General features: G+C 31.5%; 1 protein-coding gene across 1 annotated transcript; it reads right to left on the bottom strand.

The window, feature by feature from the left end:
* Positions 1-126: 126 nt before the first annotated feature.
* On the bottom strand, positions 127-19729 carry LOC100649699 (tetratricopeptide repeat protein 37). Its single transcript, XM_048409709.1, has 13 exons — positions 19118-19729; positions 18682-19049; positions 9893-10308; positions 8555-9037; positions 8259-8413; positions 6620-6755; positions 6126-6493; positions 5235-5554; positions 4828-5124; positions 4340-4597; positions 3037-3420; positions 1810-2071; positions 127-1196 (listed from the first exon to the last, which is right to left on the bottom strand). The coding sequence occupies exons 1-13, from the start codon at positions 19441-19443 to the stop codon at positions 1058-1060; spliced, it is 3912 nt and encodes a 1303-aa protein (XP_048265666.1). The 5' UTR covers positions 19444-19729; the 3' UTR covers positions 127-1057.
* Between the last annotated feature and the right edge of the window lie 58 nt (positions 19730-19787).

Raw genomic sequence — 19787 nt, 5'->3', positions numbered from 1 at the left:
ACCATAGATTTTGTCATACATCAATCGAATAATTTTTGTAATACTGCACGTAGTAAAATTACAGCTCTTGTGTTATAAATAAGACTAAACGGACGAAATCTTGAACCAAATAACAATATCATAAAGTTAATATTTACTTAGTATTCTTTATTCGATGCACAATTATCAACATGTGAGCAATGTTTTTTTACATAATCTATAAAATACTTTAAATAAAACGACATATTCTATCAGTAGGAAACAAGAATCGATACGGACGCAATATAATCTTTATCTTTTACAAAAATGTTGAAAATACAAAAACAAGATAGAATCTTCTCCTTAACGATACTCTATTATTTTACTTCCTAGAATTTCTAACATTTTAATACTACAAGTACCGACAACTAATATATAAGACTTGTATTAAAGAAATTTAAGAGCATGCAATGGAAAAAAACCTAAGGAATATTAGCTTTCTTATTCATATTTTTATAGAAAAAATTTTTCTAAAAATCCACAATTTTAAATCTATAAAATTTCAATGAAAAATTTCATATTGATGATTTTGATACTATTTAATTGACTTATTATTTTAGCAATTATTATTTTATCAAACTATGTGCAATAGCGGTTGTTTAGTTGCGGCATATTTGAAAACTTGTTATTGCAGTTATCCGGGGAATTACCAAAAATTACCGAATTTTGTTTTCTTCCTCCTCTATGAATAATGTGCGAACTTAAATACACAGAAATATTGAATATGAATGACAAACAAATGAAGTTTATTTAGTATACTTTTCATTTTCAAAAATTTTATAACAAATGACTGCTGAAAATACGGAACCACAATTGATTAATCAAAAATCGCTGAAGTTAAAAGTATCCTTACGTATTAGTTCTATTACACCGAACCCTCACTATCATATTTTAATAATCCATGATTAAAAATGTAACAATTCTAAATTCCAATAAAACATTTCTTAAAAACGCAGTACAATAAAGCACTGTATAAATTAATTTGTACATACATTACAAAATACCTTTTACAATCTGTAAACAAAATAGATCTTCCCACTTAATTGAGCTGTTTCAATTTTATTTTAGTGTCATTTAACCATTTTGCCATGAAATATGTAGGCTGATACGACTGTTGTATGTTACTTATAAATGTTAAGAACCACTCGACGTTCATTTTACATTTTTTCATTGTACGCCTGTGAACAATTTTAATTTGCAGATTAAACCTTTTTCATTCATTTTTCGATTCATTCGATTCAATTCATTTTTTTTTTTTTCACAAAGAAACATACCAATTTAAAAAATGCTATTGTTATTTTCTATACATATCTAGCGTATGTGACTTAAATGCATAATGTTACTTTATTTTTTTATTACTATTTTTTTTATTACTATTAAAAATTCAGAAGAATTATGACCGTTCGTCTTTTAGTTATGACGCGATATGAAGCAAGAATTCATCTTTTATCCGGTAACATGTGATTCACCTAAAAGTCGGTAGCTTCTGCATGTTAGTGATAACATGTTTTAAGTTTAGAATTGTAAATAGTAATTGGACGACGGAGCGCCATTTATTTTATGGTAGAATTTTTAACTCTTTACAATCTTTAATGATAGCTCTGTTTTTGACGTTCTCCGTGTTCATGTTAATTTAATATGTAATAACAATAATATATAAACGATATAGAAATAAAGCAAACATAGTATGCAAGTTATAGGAAATTTTAATATTAAGTTATACTATATCAAGATATTTCATAATAAAATATCAACTATAAGTTAAATAAAAGGAGATTTGCTTTTACAAACCTTGATAAAAATCCTGCAATGAACATTGCCCAACTTTCAATGCTAGCGGGATAAGTAAATAGAAGCTTCTGCAGAGATCTAATACTTGCTGGTCCCATATTTTGCATGAAACAGCTAAAGGATAAAGCACATGCAACATGTGCATGGTTTTCAGTAATAATATTTCTATTAAGAAACAATACTTTTTGTGCACATCTACTAAACAGTTGTAAGTCAGTTTCTAATAATATCCTGAGTAATATAGTCCAATATTTTACATTACCTACAGAGAAAAGGAAAATAATATACCATACATCTATATAAAATAATATGTATGAAATAAATAATAAGAATGTTTTAAATATATTTTAAACTCTGAATAAGAGACTAGAAAATATTTGTCAGGCCATATCAATTCTGATATATAGCAAAATTTTGTATTTGATTCATTGCATGGCTGATCCCAACAACTTTAACCCGATCGCCTTAGATTGACTTTAACGAATTAAACTAGGGGTTCGAGTGGCGCCCCGTGCATGTTCATATAAGATAAGCCTGGGCAATCGCTAGAATAAAGCGTCTCCCAAGTGAAACCAAATAAATTAACTTTTGCAACAAGTTGAAAAAGCGCTTTCTCAAATTGGCACCATAGCGATTACTTGGCTTCACTCTTTCATCTATGATTTCCAAACTTCGGGATCGACTGGGATTTCGATACATGTACCCGTATTGCTCGGGATCCAGTGACTCGATTTGGATATAAGCATAAACGGGCGATCTAAATTCGAGTCGGATTGGCAAAAGTCGTATGACATGAACCCGAAATTTCGCCATTAAGAAGAGATTAAGAAGAAAGGCTGATAATAAGCCTTAAGTTGATTTAAGACCATAAAACACCTAGATTTTTGTATACGGCTTGTAACGGACAGTGTGCTTTCAGTTGTTTATGATCGTAGTAGTGAAAATAAATATAAGACGTCGCTAGTAAGTTGGCAGACAGAAGAGATGCGGGACCGATTGACTATTTCTGATAGACTCAATATAGTCATAAATCTCCCTTGTGCCTGTGCTTTTCCGACTGCTAACTTACCAGCAACACTCAGTACATGTTACACTGCTTGCTATTCTCATCAAAAGTTGCTATCCTCATCGACTTAAGTGGATTACTCTTTACTTATTATTAGCTAATTTCTTCTTTGGACAATACTTTATTATTTATAACAGAAAATATATTAAAATAGTACTTACCAGGACATCTAAAGATTTCTTTAGAAAGAATAGTAATGGCATTTTGAACATTATCTCCAATCAAATGATAATATGCAAATAATCTTAGAACATGATGACCATATTCAGGATGAGGTACATAAAACTCCAATTCTTTTAGTACTAATACAGCTAAATTGATATCGCCATGTAATATCCCCAACGATGCGGCCGCTAAAAGACCCATTATATCTGGAGGCTGTATTTGTATGCATTGAAAAAGTAAAGTTTTTGCATCATTTACTCTGTGGAAAGAATATGCTATCGCAGCCATCGCACACAGTGTATATGATTTCTGTGCTTCAGTATTCGCGAAAGAATGCAGAGTTTTTTCATATGTATTATACGCCTCTTCATATAGCTGAGCTGAAAATGAAACAAATTTTAACTATAATATATCTCAAACAATGTGAATAAATATTTCCTAATTGTTTAAATAATTCGTTACTATCCAGTTCTATAATTAATTTCCAATCATCGCTTAAAAACACAGATTAACACAGATTACTATTGTTCCAGGTTAATCAAAGATTAAAAAGGCCTAAGGTACAGCATATGCGCATTGCACTTGAATTTATATCCCGTATAAAAACGGGTCACTATTTAGCGATCACTTTAAACACTAGCTGAATCTTAACGTCCTAAGTTTACCATTTATTAATTACTGCATTTATTAATTACTACATGACATCCCTGAACGTTTCGACACTAACAGAATACTACAATTTTTGTACTTAAAATGTTATATATGTAGTATCGTGGACAGATTGCCTAAAAAATATCGGGTCAACTATAAACAATGTTGTGAGAAAGCCTAAGTGCGGACAGGCCCAACAATGTGTCGTCAGTCCTTCAGTCGAATAGTTACGCGGAAGAAGGCATACGTGATCATGATCGCGGACGATTACGGAACACACATGGTGGAGGTATGAGAAAAGACAAAGGCATGCTTAAGGGAGAAAGACGAATTAATCGGCGTTCGTTAACTAAGAGTCAAGTTGCGAGGAGCCGAGAATTGAGTTGTGAGTTGTGAATTATCCATTTAGTTGTCTTAGTTATAGCACATTACTGTATTTAGTTCACGTTAAATAACCATCGTTTCCTGTTTAATCCATTGTAAATAGATCCATCTATCGATAAACTTGTCATATAGGATAGAAATGATTGGAAATCCTAATTTCTAATATTTCTGAATAAATAAATCCTATATATATATATATATATATATATATAGGATATATTAATATATATATATATATATATATTGATGTAAGAGTGTGATTACCTTTGAATAACGCTAACGCAAGATTGCATTGAGAATTATAGTTGATATTTGCAACTCCTTGACATATTTTTATTGCTTCGTTGTATCTTTTCAGTCGTATTAATACACGTGCTAAATTTATAGAAACAAGGTCTTTTTCGTTTTTGGTACTATTACATACAGCTACGGCAAATTGTTCTGCAGCTGATTTATAAAGTCTCTGTCTTTCTAATAATAATCCATATGCATTTCGAGCGTAACAATCATTTGGATGATTCTCTGTAACGGATGATAAATATTACGATACGTATAGTACAATATAAAAAATGTAAAATAACATTAATCAGTTACAATAAGATACAATAAAATTATGATTAATATAACTTAATGCATTATTAAAATTATAGGTATTCATTTCATAAATATAAACAATACTGTAGCTTTTCCTATGCATAGTATTATATCGACATTTTATAATATATATTGTATGAAAAGTGATAAAAACCTACCTACATACCACGTCATAACATCCGCAGCAGAAGATATTGCATGCATACTTTGTGTTGTATCTATATATAAAATGTCATGTTTGGTGTTAGGACCTAAAATCATATTAAGTACCCAATGAGTGTATCCTATGGCAGCTTGACTATGATATCCTAATTGTCTTGCATGTCTAAATAGATCTGCTGTTTCTTTTCGATTCATCATTTCTGCAATTAAAGCTTGCCCAATCCAACTATTTATATATGACGGATCTGCACGCTGAGCTCGAGAATAAGCCTCGTTTGCTTTATATAAACTTCCTGTGAATTTAATTACAAGACGATAATTTATTATACAATGAATCGCGACGGCGTTCGAACAAAAGTATAATATGTTCTTTATTATTGCGTGTTTTATCATTTTTACTTGCCTATATATAGATATAAAGTTCCCAAATTAGACCATACTATAGCATTATTTAATTCCTTATCAATCGCCATTACGAAAGCATGTTGTGCCAATGCATAGTTCTTTACGTACGGTGACATACAAATAATACCCAGAAGATTCCAATGTTTCCATGTTGAAGGACATAGTTTAACAGCATGTTTTGCAGCAGCTAGACACTTACTAGCATGATCTTTATGATTGATCGATGGATCATGCTGTAATTGCATTAAATAGCATAAAGCTAAATCATACCACAGAAATACTGATTCCGGAGAAAGAGATAATGCACAACAATAACATCTGTAATTAAAATATTCACTCAGTTTCTTGCATACTATAACAAAATTGATACATTTATAACTTTATCATTTATAAACCAAAAATATTTCTTAAAAACGCTTTCACTTAAAATATTGAATTTTGCAGTTATTCGTCGTATTGTATTGAAAACCTTTTCTGATCAAAGCTACACTATTTGAAGAATATTATAGTAGGAAAAAATTTTTCTCAAATTTCCTTTTAAAAAAGTATCAAAGATATCCGTACTTTTTGATACAGCAAAAATATGTAAGTATCCTATTCCTCATAGCAGCACCTAATTAGGCAAGAATTGCCGCAGTTAAGCACACACTAGCATTTACATACATATAACAATATAACGTATAATAATAATAATAATAATAATAATAATAATAATAATAATAATAATAATAATAATAATAATAATAATAATAATAATAATAATAATAATAATAATAATAATAATAATAATAATAATAATAATAATAATAATGATAATAATATAGAATTTATTATAATATAATGTAAGATTAGTGTAGATTATAATATAATATTAGTGTAATATATTTACCTTGCAGATAATGAGAACATATCTATTCGTTTAAGCAATACAATATGTTCGACATTCTCATATTTTATTAGAATAGATGATACTTTTAAATGACTGTATTTGTCTGGTAACATTGCAACTCTGTAACACACATCGCCAAGTAACTTCCAGAGACAAGATATATCCTTACGCTCTTTAATAGCTACAGTTAAACTATCCATTGCTTGTTGCAAATAGTCATTCACACGACCCAGAAGTTGTTTAGCGGTATAGTCTTTTGCTAAAGCCAAACAGGTTTCAGCCAATCCTTTTAAAGCAGGAATATAACATGATTTATTTATCAATATTTGTTCAAAGTCTTTCTTTGCTTCGTTATACTGTCCAATAATCTATGAAATAACGAAATAACAAACGATATTTGTACAAGCCTTTAAAATAGCTGTTAGAAGCTTCGTAATATTTAAACAAATATATCACAGTCATGTCACGAAACAATCCAGAAAAATAATACCAACCAATTTTATATATGCTAATTGTATCATTGGATATAATAATTTTGGGCATAACTCTAATACTCGCTGATAAGATTTTAATGCTGATGTGTGGGCACCTCTTATAAAATACGCATCCGCTAGCGATTCCCAACAGTGGCTGTAAAGAATAAGAAGAAACTTTACAAAAATGTAAAGAAATTCGGTTTACAATTATTCTCCCTGTTGCCTTGCACTCTCCCGTGATCTTCCACGCGTCCATTCAGCCATTTACACACACAATCTTATTTTATATATATGTTATCTATTATCTATTATAATATATACTATCTATTGCATAAGCCTTTGTCTACTTCCCTAATTTACCTTCTTAGCTAGATCCCTCCCCCTCCCCCTCCCCCTCTCTTCACTCTTTCCCTTTTCTTCTCTTCCAATTTCCTCACCCAGTCTACAATCCCATCTTTTCTTTTCTCATTCGCTGTCTCTCCTATACTGATACTCCTTTCTAATTTTCTATATTCGTAAGTTTTATAATATAAATATAACATAATTGACTTTTTGAGAACGTAGTTTAAAGTTGTATCACAGAACTGACTTTATTTGAACGATATTTACCATTACTCTGGCAATATAAGTCGAAAAAGTTTCAAGCAGGAAGATAATTATCGAGTGAAAGAGAAAGCCAGAAAGTGCAGTTTATGCTCTCGAGAAATGAGTTAGGTGAAAGATGCAGCGCAAAGCTATGAGATATTGGTGGAGGAAACCTACCACAAGTGGAAGACACAAGAGATTGTGGAGGGTAGGATTGACAACTAGATGGTTAGCTGGTTAAGGGAAATAGAAAAAGAAGGAAGGGGTGCAAATGTGTTTCAAACCAAGTTTATTAGTGGTTTATTAGTGGAAGATTAAGTTTGAACTACGTACCGTGTACATAAGTATGGGGATGGGTAGAAGATGAAGAACATGTACAATGAATGCGTGAGGCAAAACCTGAACTCGGCAGCCTAAACTTCTGTCTAACTAAGTTCATTTCTTGGGTGCTGAAGCCGAAAATAAAAATTACACAATGAATGCACAAGTTTCGAAACATTTTTCCGCGTCTCCCATATTTTTCGAAATATTTGACTGTTCTCAGTTAAACCAATCACAATCACAGTCAGTTAAACTAACTGCACTTGTGTGCGCATTTACATAAAAGAATTTTATTCATTATATTTATATAATAAAACAATAAATAAAACAATAGGATTTTATATCTTTTCCAAAATTGACAGAACAGTCGAATAATAAAGACTACATACCTTCCCTAACGATTGTTTTTTATTACACTGTTATTTCATCAAACATTAGCTATAGTATTACTTATGGTTATTAATATATTAAATATATTATATTATTATTTGTTTAATATTATTAATACTTATTAATATATATTTGATTTTTAATATTTCCACCGTCCATTTAAAAAGGTTGAAATATTTTTTTTACTAATTTTTCCAACTTCGATAAATCTTCCCGAAACTTTAAAGATGGAAATATTACCAATAATTTCTCACCCAATAACCTCAGTATGTCACGCCAGGATAAATGGTTTAATGTTAGAAGTAATACTTTCGTAAACTCGATTGTATTCTCGTTAAACAATTACTATCTGTAGCATTACCTATCACTGGGATCAGCTCTAATAACATATTGAAACGCTTTAATAGCCTGCTCCGCATTTCCTTGATCAAGGTATTGCAAACCGAGTTGTAACCACGCCCATCTAGGACCGCTATCTTGAGCAGTTAACATTTGTAACAATTTTATATTTGCATCCTATAAATAATATCTTATTAACGTAATCGAGTCATAAAAAAGCGGAGCACCAATATTTTATTCATTACAATATTAATGGATAAATTTCAGATGCATACAGAAACGGATATGCACTTCATGAAAAAATAGAATTCATCTTACTCGATTTTTAAGAAGTCTATACGCCGTACTTAATCCAATACCAGCTTCTTCAGAATTTGGATTAATTTGTAATGCGGTTTGGTAACACCTCCTAGAACGTTCCATGTCATTACCATAGTCACGATAGTACTGTCCCAAATAAACTAGACATTTCCAATTAAAACGATCGGCTTTTATTCCATTCAGAAAAGCCATCAAGCTGTAATTATACTCTGCCATTTCCCAATAGATTGTACCAAGAAGTAACCACGCTTGGGAAGTTTGAGCCAAGCCTGACTTTCGGACGGCTGAATCAAGTATATTCACAGCTTCGTCGTATTGTTTATTTTGTTTTAAATATAACGCTCGAAGAATATTAGTATGTGTTCTGGTTTCATCTTTTGATTCCAAATTGTTCAGCAGAATCTCTACATCTGGCTGATGTAACAATATGCTAAGATGTACACGAATCAAATCCAATCGCGCTGAAGTATCTCGATGTATCTTTAATTGGAAATTAAACAAATCAAATAAATGGGCAGAATAAGGAACAAATAAAAGTTTTAAAAATCCAATATAATTTCACTCTTTACTAAAACTTAAAACCTATTTAAAAAAAAAAAAAAAAATTCTGCAAGTTATTCAATCAAAGTATTTCTTGCTGCTTTTCATAACTTTAAGCCATCTATTAGGCGAATGGTGAATTCCATCACAGGAAAATGTAGTGTTTTCAGATAAGATCTAACTAGTCAGGAACTGACAAAAGGAAACATTCTGTGAAATAGCTGAATGACAACGTTAGGCTACACGCCGTTTCTATGAAAAAAGTCATCATAATGAGTTCTGTTTTACCACCTATTCCGGTCGATGAAACACGCCTTATTCCAACTACGATTAGTGGATGAGATACAAGGATGACTTGACTATAAAATTTTGTCTAAAGACACTATATTGTTCCGTGATGGAATTCATCACCTGCCTGATAAATGGCTTAAAGTTATGTGGACAATTTTTCTGTTAAATAAGCTTACTTAAACTAGTGTTTACAGAAAAATGAATCTTACAATTTTTGCAAGCTTATATCTACGAAATAGACAAACGAGTAATATTTTTTGGTAAGCGGAATACGAGGGATCGCACAGCACTTACACCAGAACCTTGAGTGAGTAAACTTATCTTGAGAAGTTTCAAACATACTTTTTCATAGGAGAAGAAAAAGAACATGATCTTTAAAACTTTGAAAAGATTGGAAAAAATGCCTTTAGATTTGGGAAGAGATTTAGATAATTCTAAACAAGAATTTTGTTGTTGTCGTTTCAAACTAAAAAAGTTACATATGTAAATAAAGAGGATTCTTACTTGTTCACACATTCGGAATGCAGTTTCCCATTTAGATTTGTCATTGGTTAAACTCATTGCTTCAACTAACGTCTCTTTCATTTTATATAATAATTTATTTTTTATTTTATATTTCTTCATATCTAATACTCGCTTGGCAGCAACTTCGGCATCTTCCCAACAGTAAAGCTTCATATTTATTTGACTTAATGCCATCCAACCACGTACTGAGCGCGGCGTTGATACAAGTATATCTTTCAATATATCTCGCGCTATAATCAAATTGCCCGATTTTGCTAAATCAAGTACTTTGGCAATTTTAGCTGCTTCACACTCTTTGTTCAATTTTAAGCAACCTTCATAAAATTGTGTTATACCGACGTCAGTAAAATTTTCATCCAAGATATTTCGTTCCGAGTAAGCAAGACATATATATTCTGTAAATAAAATAGAAATAATTAGAGCATCGAAACCATATTATTAGAAAGAATGTTAAGTATTCTAAGGAAAGGTTTGAACATATCCATAAGATCTCAAACTTCAGTTTTTGTTTATGAAATAGCTGCTATAGGTTGCTATTAATCTGGTTTTGCGTGAAAAAATATTTGCTGGTTGAAAACGAACAAATTAGATATCTGTTGGGATTGTTTGAACTGTCGTGCCCTTTCCCCTCGCCACTCTATTTTCTAAACTTGCCGCTGAACTATTCTTCAAATTTGCGCTCACATTTCTCCGGACGCTTCTCCACTTGTAATCCTAACGCCGTGTACGTACAGAGAAAGACAAGTGGCAAGCAGTAAGCGACAAAATTGATATTTAAGACATTGGCATTTGGCATTGTCCGTGAAATCGCTTGTTTTGCCACTTGCCATCTATCGCTTACTGCGCTGTATGTTTACGACCTAACTAACGACTGGTGCAGACGAGCGACTTTCATCGTTGCGATCTCGTGTCTTCCTTTGTTTTCTTAATTAAAAACAACGAAGATAGACATGTGATCGCAACGAGATCGCAACGACAAAAGTTCGTCTGCCATACGAAGAGCGACAGGCCAGAACATCGATATTTGGGACGTCAACATTGAGCGCCGTGGGATATGAACATACAGAAAAAGGGTAAAATTATGTAGCAGTTGTTATTTTTTAGCGTGTAACACGTCGTTTCTACATTTGCTACGATATACGTTTCTGCGCGCGCGCGCGCGCGCGTGTGTGTGTGTGTGTGTGTGTGTGTAATATAATGAATTAAAATGAACAAAACGGAGCAAATTCTTTTATTACATATTTTTTGAAACAGTACCTTTAGACGTAATGAACAATATTCAAATAGTTTGAAAGCTTCATTTTAAAGATATATGATAAAAACATTTGCCACATAATACATATAATAATATGTATACAAAATAACATACGACAATACACAAATAAATACAATACTTAATAATAATGCATAAACTATATACCTAAAATAATACATATCTACATGCATACAGCAAGCGTAGTAACGCTCATGTGTAGAGAGACAAGCGATGAGCGAGTAGAGCGAAGCAACCCATGTTTCAACCTTGTGTGCGTCCAACCTTGGTACCAAGTAGGCAGTATAAGGAAGCGACTAGTAACAATTCTGAATAAAAAGTGATCGGGAATTTAATATTATATGAGATTAGGGTGTTATTATTGCCGCCAGTGGCGCATATTAGTACTACGGTTATTGGAGATTCCATGCCAAGGTGGAGAACGTGAACCTACCACCTGAGGATTTACATGTATTACATGTGACTTGAAGATGTCAACATCACGTACGTAGCATTCGAACGCATAGTGAGATGAAACTCAATCTAGGTGGTAAAAAGATCATATTCGTCATAGGCAGCTTCCTATCTCAACTTCCATAAAGTCATTCTAAGGATCCCATAAACCAATTTTCAAATTCATCCACAAAAATAATTTTGTAACTTTTGTTGCGATTATTTGAATTATTTGTAATTTCTTGAAGAAAATCCATTACCATTATCTTACCGTTCGAAACTCTGACATTTGAGGAGAAAATTGAGATTGAGAAAAAAAACCTGTGCCGTGTTTAAGTTAGTTTTTAAATTTTAACGATTTCACGTCAATTTCAAGCATAATCCGCTATTTGCAAATTTTAGTGAATATTTTTACATAAAAATACAATGTCTTAGACGTGTAATAATAATATTTATATATTACAGATATAAATATATATAAAACATTTGAGTTTTATTTCTGAAATTAGTACATGAAGCAGCGTTCAAGGCTTTAAACTACTGTATGTAACTACAGGAGTAGATAATAACTTGATAACGTGATAATAACTTAAATGTAGCACGGATTCCAATTGTCCAATCACTCCGGAATTTCGCGGAATAAATTTTATTATTTTGTCCCCAAGTATCACAGTTTAGAACTGTAAGACAGAAACGAAATCGGAGGGCAAAAAATAAGGGCTACTTCGTTGACCACTTCTTGGACAATGCTGGATGCCTTATTTGTCCGCAGTTAGTGCCAACTGCACTCGACATTGGTTTTATCACTTTTATGTTTGATTGATTGCAATTTCCTGAATGATTATGATTATTAGCACATATCGTATCTATATTCGAATGTACAACTACTACTGACATGGCCAATCCTCTGACACTTTTTACAATGAAAAATTTCCTTAGGTTGTTCTACATGATACGTTGGTCCAACAGGTATTTATGACAAACAACTGTTGAGGTGAGTTGATTGAGAAAGTGATACTATTGTCGATAAATATTCATCGCATTGATAGGTGATCTTCTTTCTGCTGTGTTGGTTACGCTTTTATTTCTGTTGGCTTCTGCCCTTCAATAAACTTCGTTGGATTGTCTTTTTGTTGTTGAATTTGCAATTCAGTTCTCATGTCAGATTCTGACGTGTTGTCTACATTATCGGTTTCTGAGATCCAGTTATATTGGTTATTATAGGTGTGTGTTGCGTTGACCTTCTGTAAATTAAAAAGTTGGGAAGTTATGGTTGCGTGTTTCCCCACCGACGCAAGAAAGATATCCGTATTTGTGTATGACGAATGTAAGTATATCTACTGTTTTTCTATCACATTGCTCTGCATCTTTTCCTTTCATATTATTAATATTATTAATATTGGGTGTAGCTGTCGTTTCTCTCATTGAACAGATTCGTAATTATTGCTGAATGCATTAATCCAATGACAGGCCTGGATTGTAGTGTTGTAGTGTTTTCAAGTTGTAGTGTTTTCAAATTGACTTGTATCATCGCTCCAAGTTCCTCTCTCTCTCTCTCTCTCTCCTCTCTATTTGCAGATAACAGGCACACGCACACACTGCTCAAATTATCGGAGGCATGCTGTCTGTTAATCTCGCAGTACCTTTTTTCGCCAAACTCGCTAATAATCACCACACAACACGAGCTTGTTGCCCTAGGACACTTATTTTGTCAGGAGCTATGCTTCGGTATTTCTTTACTGGTCTTTAACGTGCACTCAGCACAGCGCTCTCGTCGTAACTCCCTTAGTTGCATACTTCAATCGCTTTGCTAGCTATACCGTTGAATGAATAACTGGTAGATGAATAATGAATAACTCTAGAAGATATACAGTCGGGGACGAAATAAATAGATAGGTAGTGGAAAAACCATTCAAGTTTCGTTAAATACAGCCTGTTTACATAGAAATGTAAATATTAATTTCAATTATTTACTAAATAATTTATCTACTGTAAGCGTGTATATATAAAAGTATGAAATAAATAAAACTTAAGTACTAAACTTAAGTACTAAATAACACAATCACTAGGTCGATTAAGATTATGGACCGAGATTATGGTTATTTGGAATAGATATGTTGCAGATGGTAATCTCTCTCGGAGGCAGCAAAAATGTTATAACAACAGCTCCGAGATTAGTGTGTATTTGCAATTTCCTGAAGTCTAAATTACTGTTGATATAAATTGTTACACTTCTACTTTGCTATTGTAGTATTTGCCCAACTTTTGTGAATAACATCAAATTTCTTAGTTCTGATATATCGAATTCTTCTCAAGTTGATGTTTTGGAGACAGAGAATATTTAATTGGTACGTATTTAAAAGCCAATGCAGAATATTTATTTGTTTATATTATAAATACTTATCTATAACGTAATTATTAAGCGGTTAACAATTATTAGATGTCGAATAATACGAGAAATTTAGTGGCATATCAATGTTCATTTCGAATGTTTTAATGTTTAAAAGCGAGTTAGTTTCCTCTGTAATACCTTTTATTGCTCGAGCATGCCTTTGATATTCCTGTGGGAGTTTCTATTCACCAATTTCTATTTAAACTGTTGAATTGGTCTTTTCGAACTGTCATCGCTACCAGAGTAGTTGTTAGAGTCCTTAATCCTTTGAGAACGTGTTCGATCGATAGGTTTTGATTTGTTTTCAGTAATATCTGATTCGAAGAATATATCAATTATATTTTGGTTTGGTTGACTATAATGCTGTTCCTGTAAATCGGTTACATGTATCACTTCTCCTGACTCTATCCCATTCGTGTTTACATTAGCATTCTCTGTATTCATGCAGTTGTTTGCTATGGTCGGTGGTATCGCATTTTAGCCAAACGGCAAGATAATTTTTAAATGATAATTTTTCAAATGATTGAATTGGATGTGGGGATCCTATTTGCAAGTTCGTCCGATTTAAATTCATTGGACTTTTATTTGCGGACATACTTGAAATTCATTACATGTATACTCAATTCATACCGAAAGTGCTGTGATATTTCGTCATACAATCGAAGAGGGATTTCGATAAATTCACGGAACATCAGACAGTATTGACAGAGTCATTAGATGGATAACAAAAGATCTTTGTGCATGCATTCAAATGCAAGTCATTTTAAGCATATTCTATGAAATAAGAAACCGCAAAACACAAGACGCTGTATCTCCTGAAGAAAGTCAAACAGGACATATGTTGATAAGAACTTCTTTTACTGGTGTTAGGTACTGAATTCTTTCCTTAAATATTTCCCACTTCGTCTACATGACAAGCTACATTTAGTGCTGGTAATGACACTACCGTCGAGTCTGTGCAATAGAAAAATTAAACTCCGATTCACGTCATCACCGATAACCACCGGCGTTGAAAACTCTTACTTGAGATACACATTTCCATTATCCATATCCCAAAATGGGGACCGTATTGATAACAAACCTGTTGATGACCTGTTAATCGTATAGATAACGATAACGATAACGTTAACCGATAGATAATATCGTGATTCATCAGTGACTAACACGCGACTCTACACTTCCTCATCCCCTTCACTCTCGCACGATTTCTTGAATATCAATTCGATTCCCGAAATCTTCGGCGGAAGATCATCGTAGACTTGACGTGCTAGTACTGTCGGGTTACGCGATACGTTTCGTACTACGGTTCTGTTTTGTCACTCCTGTCGTCACGATGTCTCTCTTCTACGACCCTGCTCTTGCTGTGTTCAGAAACTTTGCATATCTCGATATCGAGAGTTTTTATGATCGGCTCACAACAGACTCGCTACAAAATCTACGTACATCATCGTACGTACGTCGCATGTACACACTTCAAAACGTAACAAACGTTAATTGTTATTTTCTTGGTGTAAGATAACAATCAGGGGTGACTCGTGCCTGTCATTGCACTTCGCGGCATTACAAAATTTTCGTTCGTACTATATTTCAATACTCGATTGCGAATACCGAAACTAACGGGGATCCCAAAAATCTGGAATTATAAAATACTTTCAGAGGGCTCGATATCTTAGAATTCTCACGCACATCTAATAAAAATCCGCTATTTTATCTTTTCAAACGGATTTGAACTTACGTCATTCTACAGAGCGCTCCAAGGTCAAAAATCTTTATTAAATTACGAGAAGTTCAGTTTTCCGTATACCATGCGTGCGTAATCTACTTCTGTATATCTTCGAGAGACTTCGTTTTTGCAGTATTTGAAATAGGAAATTGCATTATACGAAGAATACTGTATAAAAATACTGTATTAAATTTTATTTTTATTTGTTTGCAACTTTTTTGATAATTGCTTCACGGATAGCGACGAGAGTTGAAAAATAAGAGCCAAGTAAGTTCGAATCACGAATATTTCAATGGCTTCCTCTAATTTACTATCTCTTTAAATAATTGTTTTTGATCAGTATTAGTTCGATACTAGTTAATAAATAATTTAAGACAAATAATGCGTTATAACGTGTTGTATTATGCTTTTTCCAATGACTTCCACGACATTTAAATCTTTATTACTAATTATTTTTATTAGTTTTCGTTTTCAGTAAATATCGATCTATTACGATCCTTTAAAATAATTTGCATAACTGAGTGATTAAAACATAAATATAGAAAATCGTCAAATAGTGATTAAATGCTATTTTTGCTAAATTTCGTCTCTTAATTAACAATATATGAAAACAACTTGAAATATGCTCGGTAGTTTAGAATATATATATATACAGGGTGGTTGGTAACTGGTGGTACAAGCGGAAAGGGGGTGATTCTACACGAAAAAAGAAGTCGAAAATATAGAATAAAAATTTTTCGTTCGAGGCTTTGTTTTCGAGAAAATCGACTTTGAATTTTCGCTCGGTACGCCTGCACTTTATCACGTCTCGTTATAACGGATCTCACTGTAGATCGTTGTCTCGCTTGACGTTATTGTAGCCTTTCATACTTGAAAACAATCGAATAAGTTAGGAAGTGTTCATAAAAATTTAATTAGAAGAGCAGAAGTATGTGTTTGGCAGAATGGACAACATTTTCAGCAATTTTTGTAATAATAAACTTTATGATTACTTCATATTATTTCGTTATGTATTCCTAATTTTCCGTTACGGCAAAAACAAACTTAAACTGCGATAATATCCATCGAGACAACGATCTACAGTGAGATCCGTTATAACGAAACTTGATAAAGTGCACGCGTATATATATATATATATATATATATATGCATAACATAAGAAAAATTTCTCAAATAATATATTCATATCTTGATAAATAATATTTTAAATGCTGAAAATAACAATTGAATGATTATAAGTGCACTTATATGCACAAATTTCAAAAAGCACTTATTGCTTGCAATTACTATACAATGCAATAGCGAGATGTAAATATTCATATATTAATAGTGACAATTTTTTTCAGAAATTAATACTTATCTAATAGAAGCTGTTTAATACTATTAAAATATACTACTACAAAACATACTTATGGAAACTCTTGAGTTAAGACTGCTATTTTCTAATATCCTTCGGTACAATTTAGGAAAGCTATTTTTTAAACTGCTTTAAACACTCATTGTTGGTGGCGATTTTAATTCAGAAGTGAAATGGTAGATTTTGTATGTGAAGTGAAATGGTAGATTTTGTATGTGAAGTGAAATGGTAGATATTATACCTATGGTATAGACCGCAACCAGTAGCAGTGAATATAATGTTAGTTTTAGTATTTAATTCCTTTAAATTGTGCAACCTTGTTATACAATTTTGCTTCTTTGTACCACTTAGTCATTAATTTCTTTCTTGATTTATTTACCCTGGCACTGCTCTATTCTCTTTGTCATATCATTAAAAATATAAATTACAACTAAAGTTATATATACTTTATGTGTGCCGGTTTTGTATACTTTTATAATTTGTATACTATATATTTTAAATCTCTGACAGACATGTTCGAGATCATGTCATATCTACTAACAAAGAAAATTAAAGTTTCTGGAAAATGCTAGCTATTATCTTAATCCTACTATCATTATGGAATTTTTAAATTTCAATCTTGCTCTCATTTTAGTAAACAAATAAAAATTTGTAATGTCTTAAGAAGCTGTTTAATATGCAACTGAAACAAGAAATTATGTATATTAATAAGAATTTCCATATTTTGTTCAATATTATTTTATACTATTTTATTTTTGAATTGTTGAAAAATAGCAGAGTTAATGTATCACGCAATTGTACATTTTCCATATGGATCAAATTCATTGAAATATAATCGTATTTGGTATTATTTTCATTGGCAAACTGTTAGGAATTTGTTTATAATAATCCGAATTTTATAATAATTATAAAATAAAAAATATAAAAATTTTGTTTTGCTAAATTTGATAATTCATTACCAACTAGAATATCGGCAATGGTGAATAAGAGAGCAAGCATAAACGCTTGCTTCCTCAATAGTGTTTGGAAATGATAAAGATACATCCAGTAGCAGAAAATGTATCTAATAATAAAACAGTATGCATCATTATGGAGAAACTATACAAAGTTGAAGCATTTATCACAACAATTGTCACAATTGTGGGAAAAAGCCTATTATCGTAACTAAAAGATACATACATAGACAAGAGATATATATATAATAATACATGTATATCTAAAAAAGTTTAAATTTTGTTGTACGGTATTTTTGAATTCTTTTTGTTTCTTTATAGTATGTATATGCTAATATTTACATCTAACTGAACTCATTTCTATTAATACTATTTACATCATTGCCATTTATTAATTATATTCACCATTTAACTGTTTACTAAACAATTGCACTCCTTATGTTTCATGATATAGATAGATATAGATTGTATTATTATTAAATTCTATTACCTCATAAATATTAGAAATAAATCTTTAAATTCTTCTGCTTGCTTGATAAAAAAATCCCATTAAAATTAATAAGTGACATTATAAGATTCCTTTGTTACTTTCATAAACAAAATGTTAAAGTAGCTAATATATTATTTTTAATACTTACCTAACGGTATTATATCTTGTGGGAATCGCTGATGCATATTGATAGCTTCTTTTACCAAATCAACTAATTCATCTTTGTCATATAAAATTTTTAAATATTTTGTATAAAAATTTTGTTGGTCAGTTGCATCAAGATCATTAATTGTAGATTTAAAAATACTTTCTAACAAATTTTGATATTTGTTTAGATTGCAAAAATTATCTAATAGCAGCCATCCAAGCGTTTTATCAATGACCTTAATTTTGTTATCATCCAAATTCTTCCGTAATTCAATTAAATGTTCAATACATTGTGTTATAGTCGCAACATCCTTAAGTTGTGTAAAAAGTTTTGAGATTCTACTCATAATATTTGTAAATTTAGAGTCACTGAAAATAAATTACTGAATAAGTTTCACAGACCTATAACATTTATGAAGTATATAGCAATTTTATACCTTTCTATTTCCAAAAGCTTACAGTAAGCTAATAATAGTTGGTTATAACATTCATTATCGTCCAACTTCTTTTCATAGTAAGATACTAAACCGTACCAAGCTAATGGATTGTCTGCTTGGATTTTTATACCTTTTTGGAGAATTAATGGTACTTGTGGATTATATTCATCAACTTCTTTCATTGCGGCCGCCAATAACATAAGTGCGTTATAATTATTTTGATCTTTCATTAATATCTTGTTACATTTCTTAATCACATCTACATACTTCTTTTCTTTAAATGTATCACGAGCCGCTTTAAGAGCTTTTTTTATTTCATTTGACATTTTCACATAAAACTTTGACAAAATAAAATACGTCCAGAACTTAAATCGAATATATACAATTCGACTATAACACAGACTTTACATCGATACATTCGATTAAATATTTTCTTAAGTATATCAATATGTATGTCGTTGGGTTTATTCGTGATCAAATACAATACTATAACTTATAATACACATTATTCAAAAATCCTCTATCTTTAGATCATAAACTTTTTCTTTTATATCTTCAAAATATTTACTTTACATATCCTCAGATATTATAACTTTGATATATATATATATATATGTATATGAGAATGTTCACGCTTATGGACGTAATTTTTTCCGGACTTGTGCTGCTC

Source organism: Bombus terrestris, chromosome 10 (assembly GCF_910591885.1).
Source record: "Bombus terrestris chromosome 10, iyBomTerr1.2, whole genome shotgun sequence".
Taxonomy (NCBI): domain Eukaryota; kingdom Metazoa; phylum Arthropoda; class Insecta; order Hymenoptera; family Apidae; genus Bombus; species Bombus terrestris.
The sequence above is the reverse complement of the archived record's forward strand: the minus strand, read 5'-3'. Positions and strand labels throughout refer to the sequence as shown.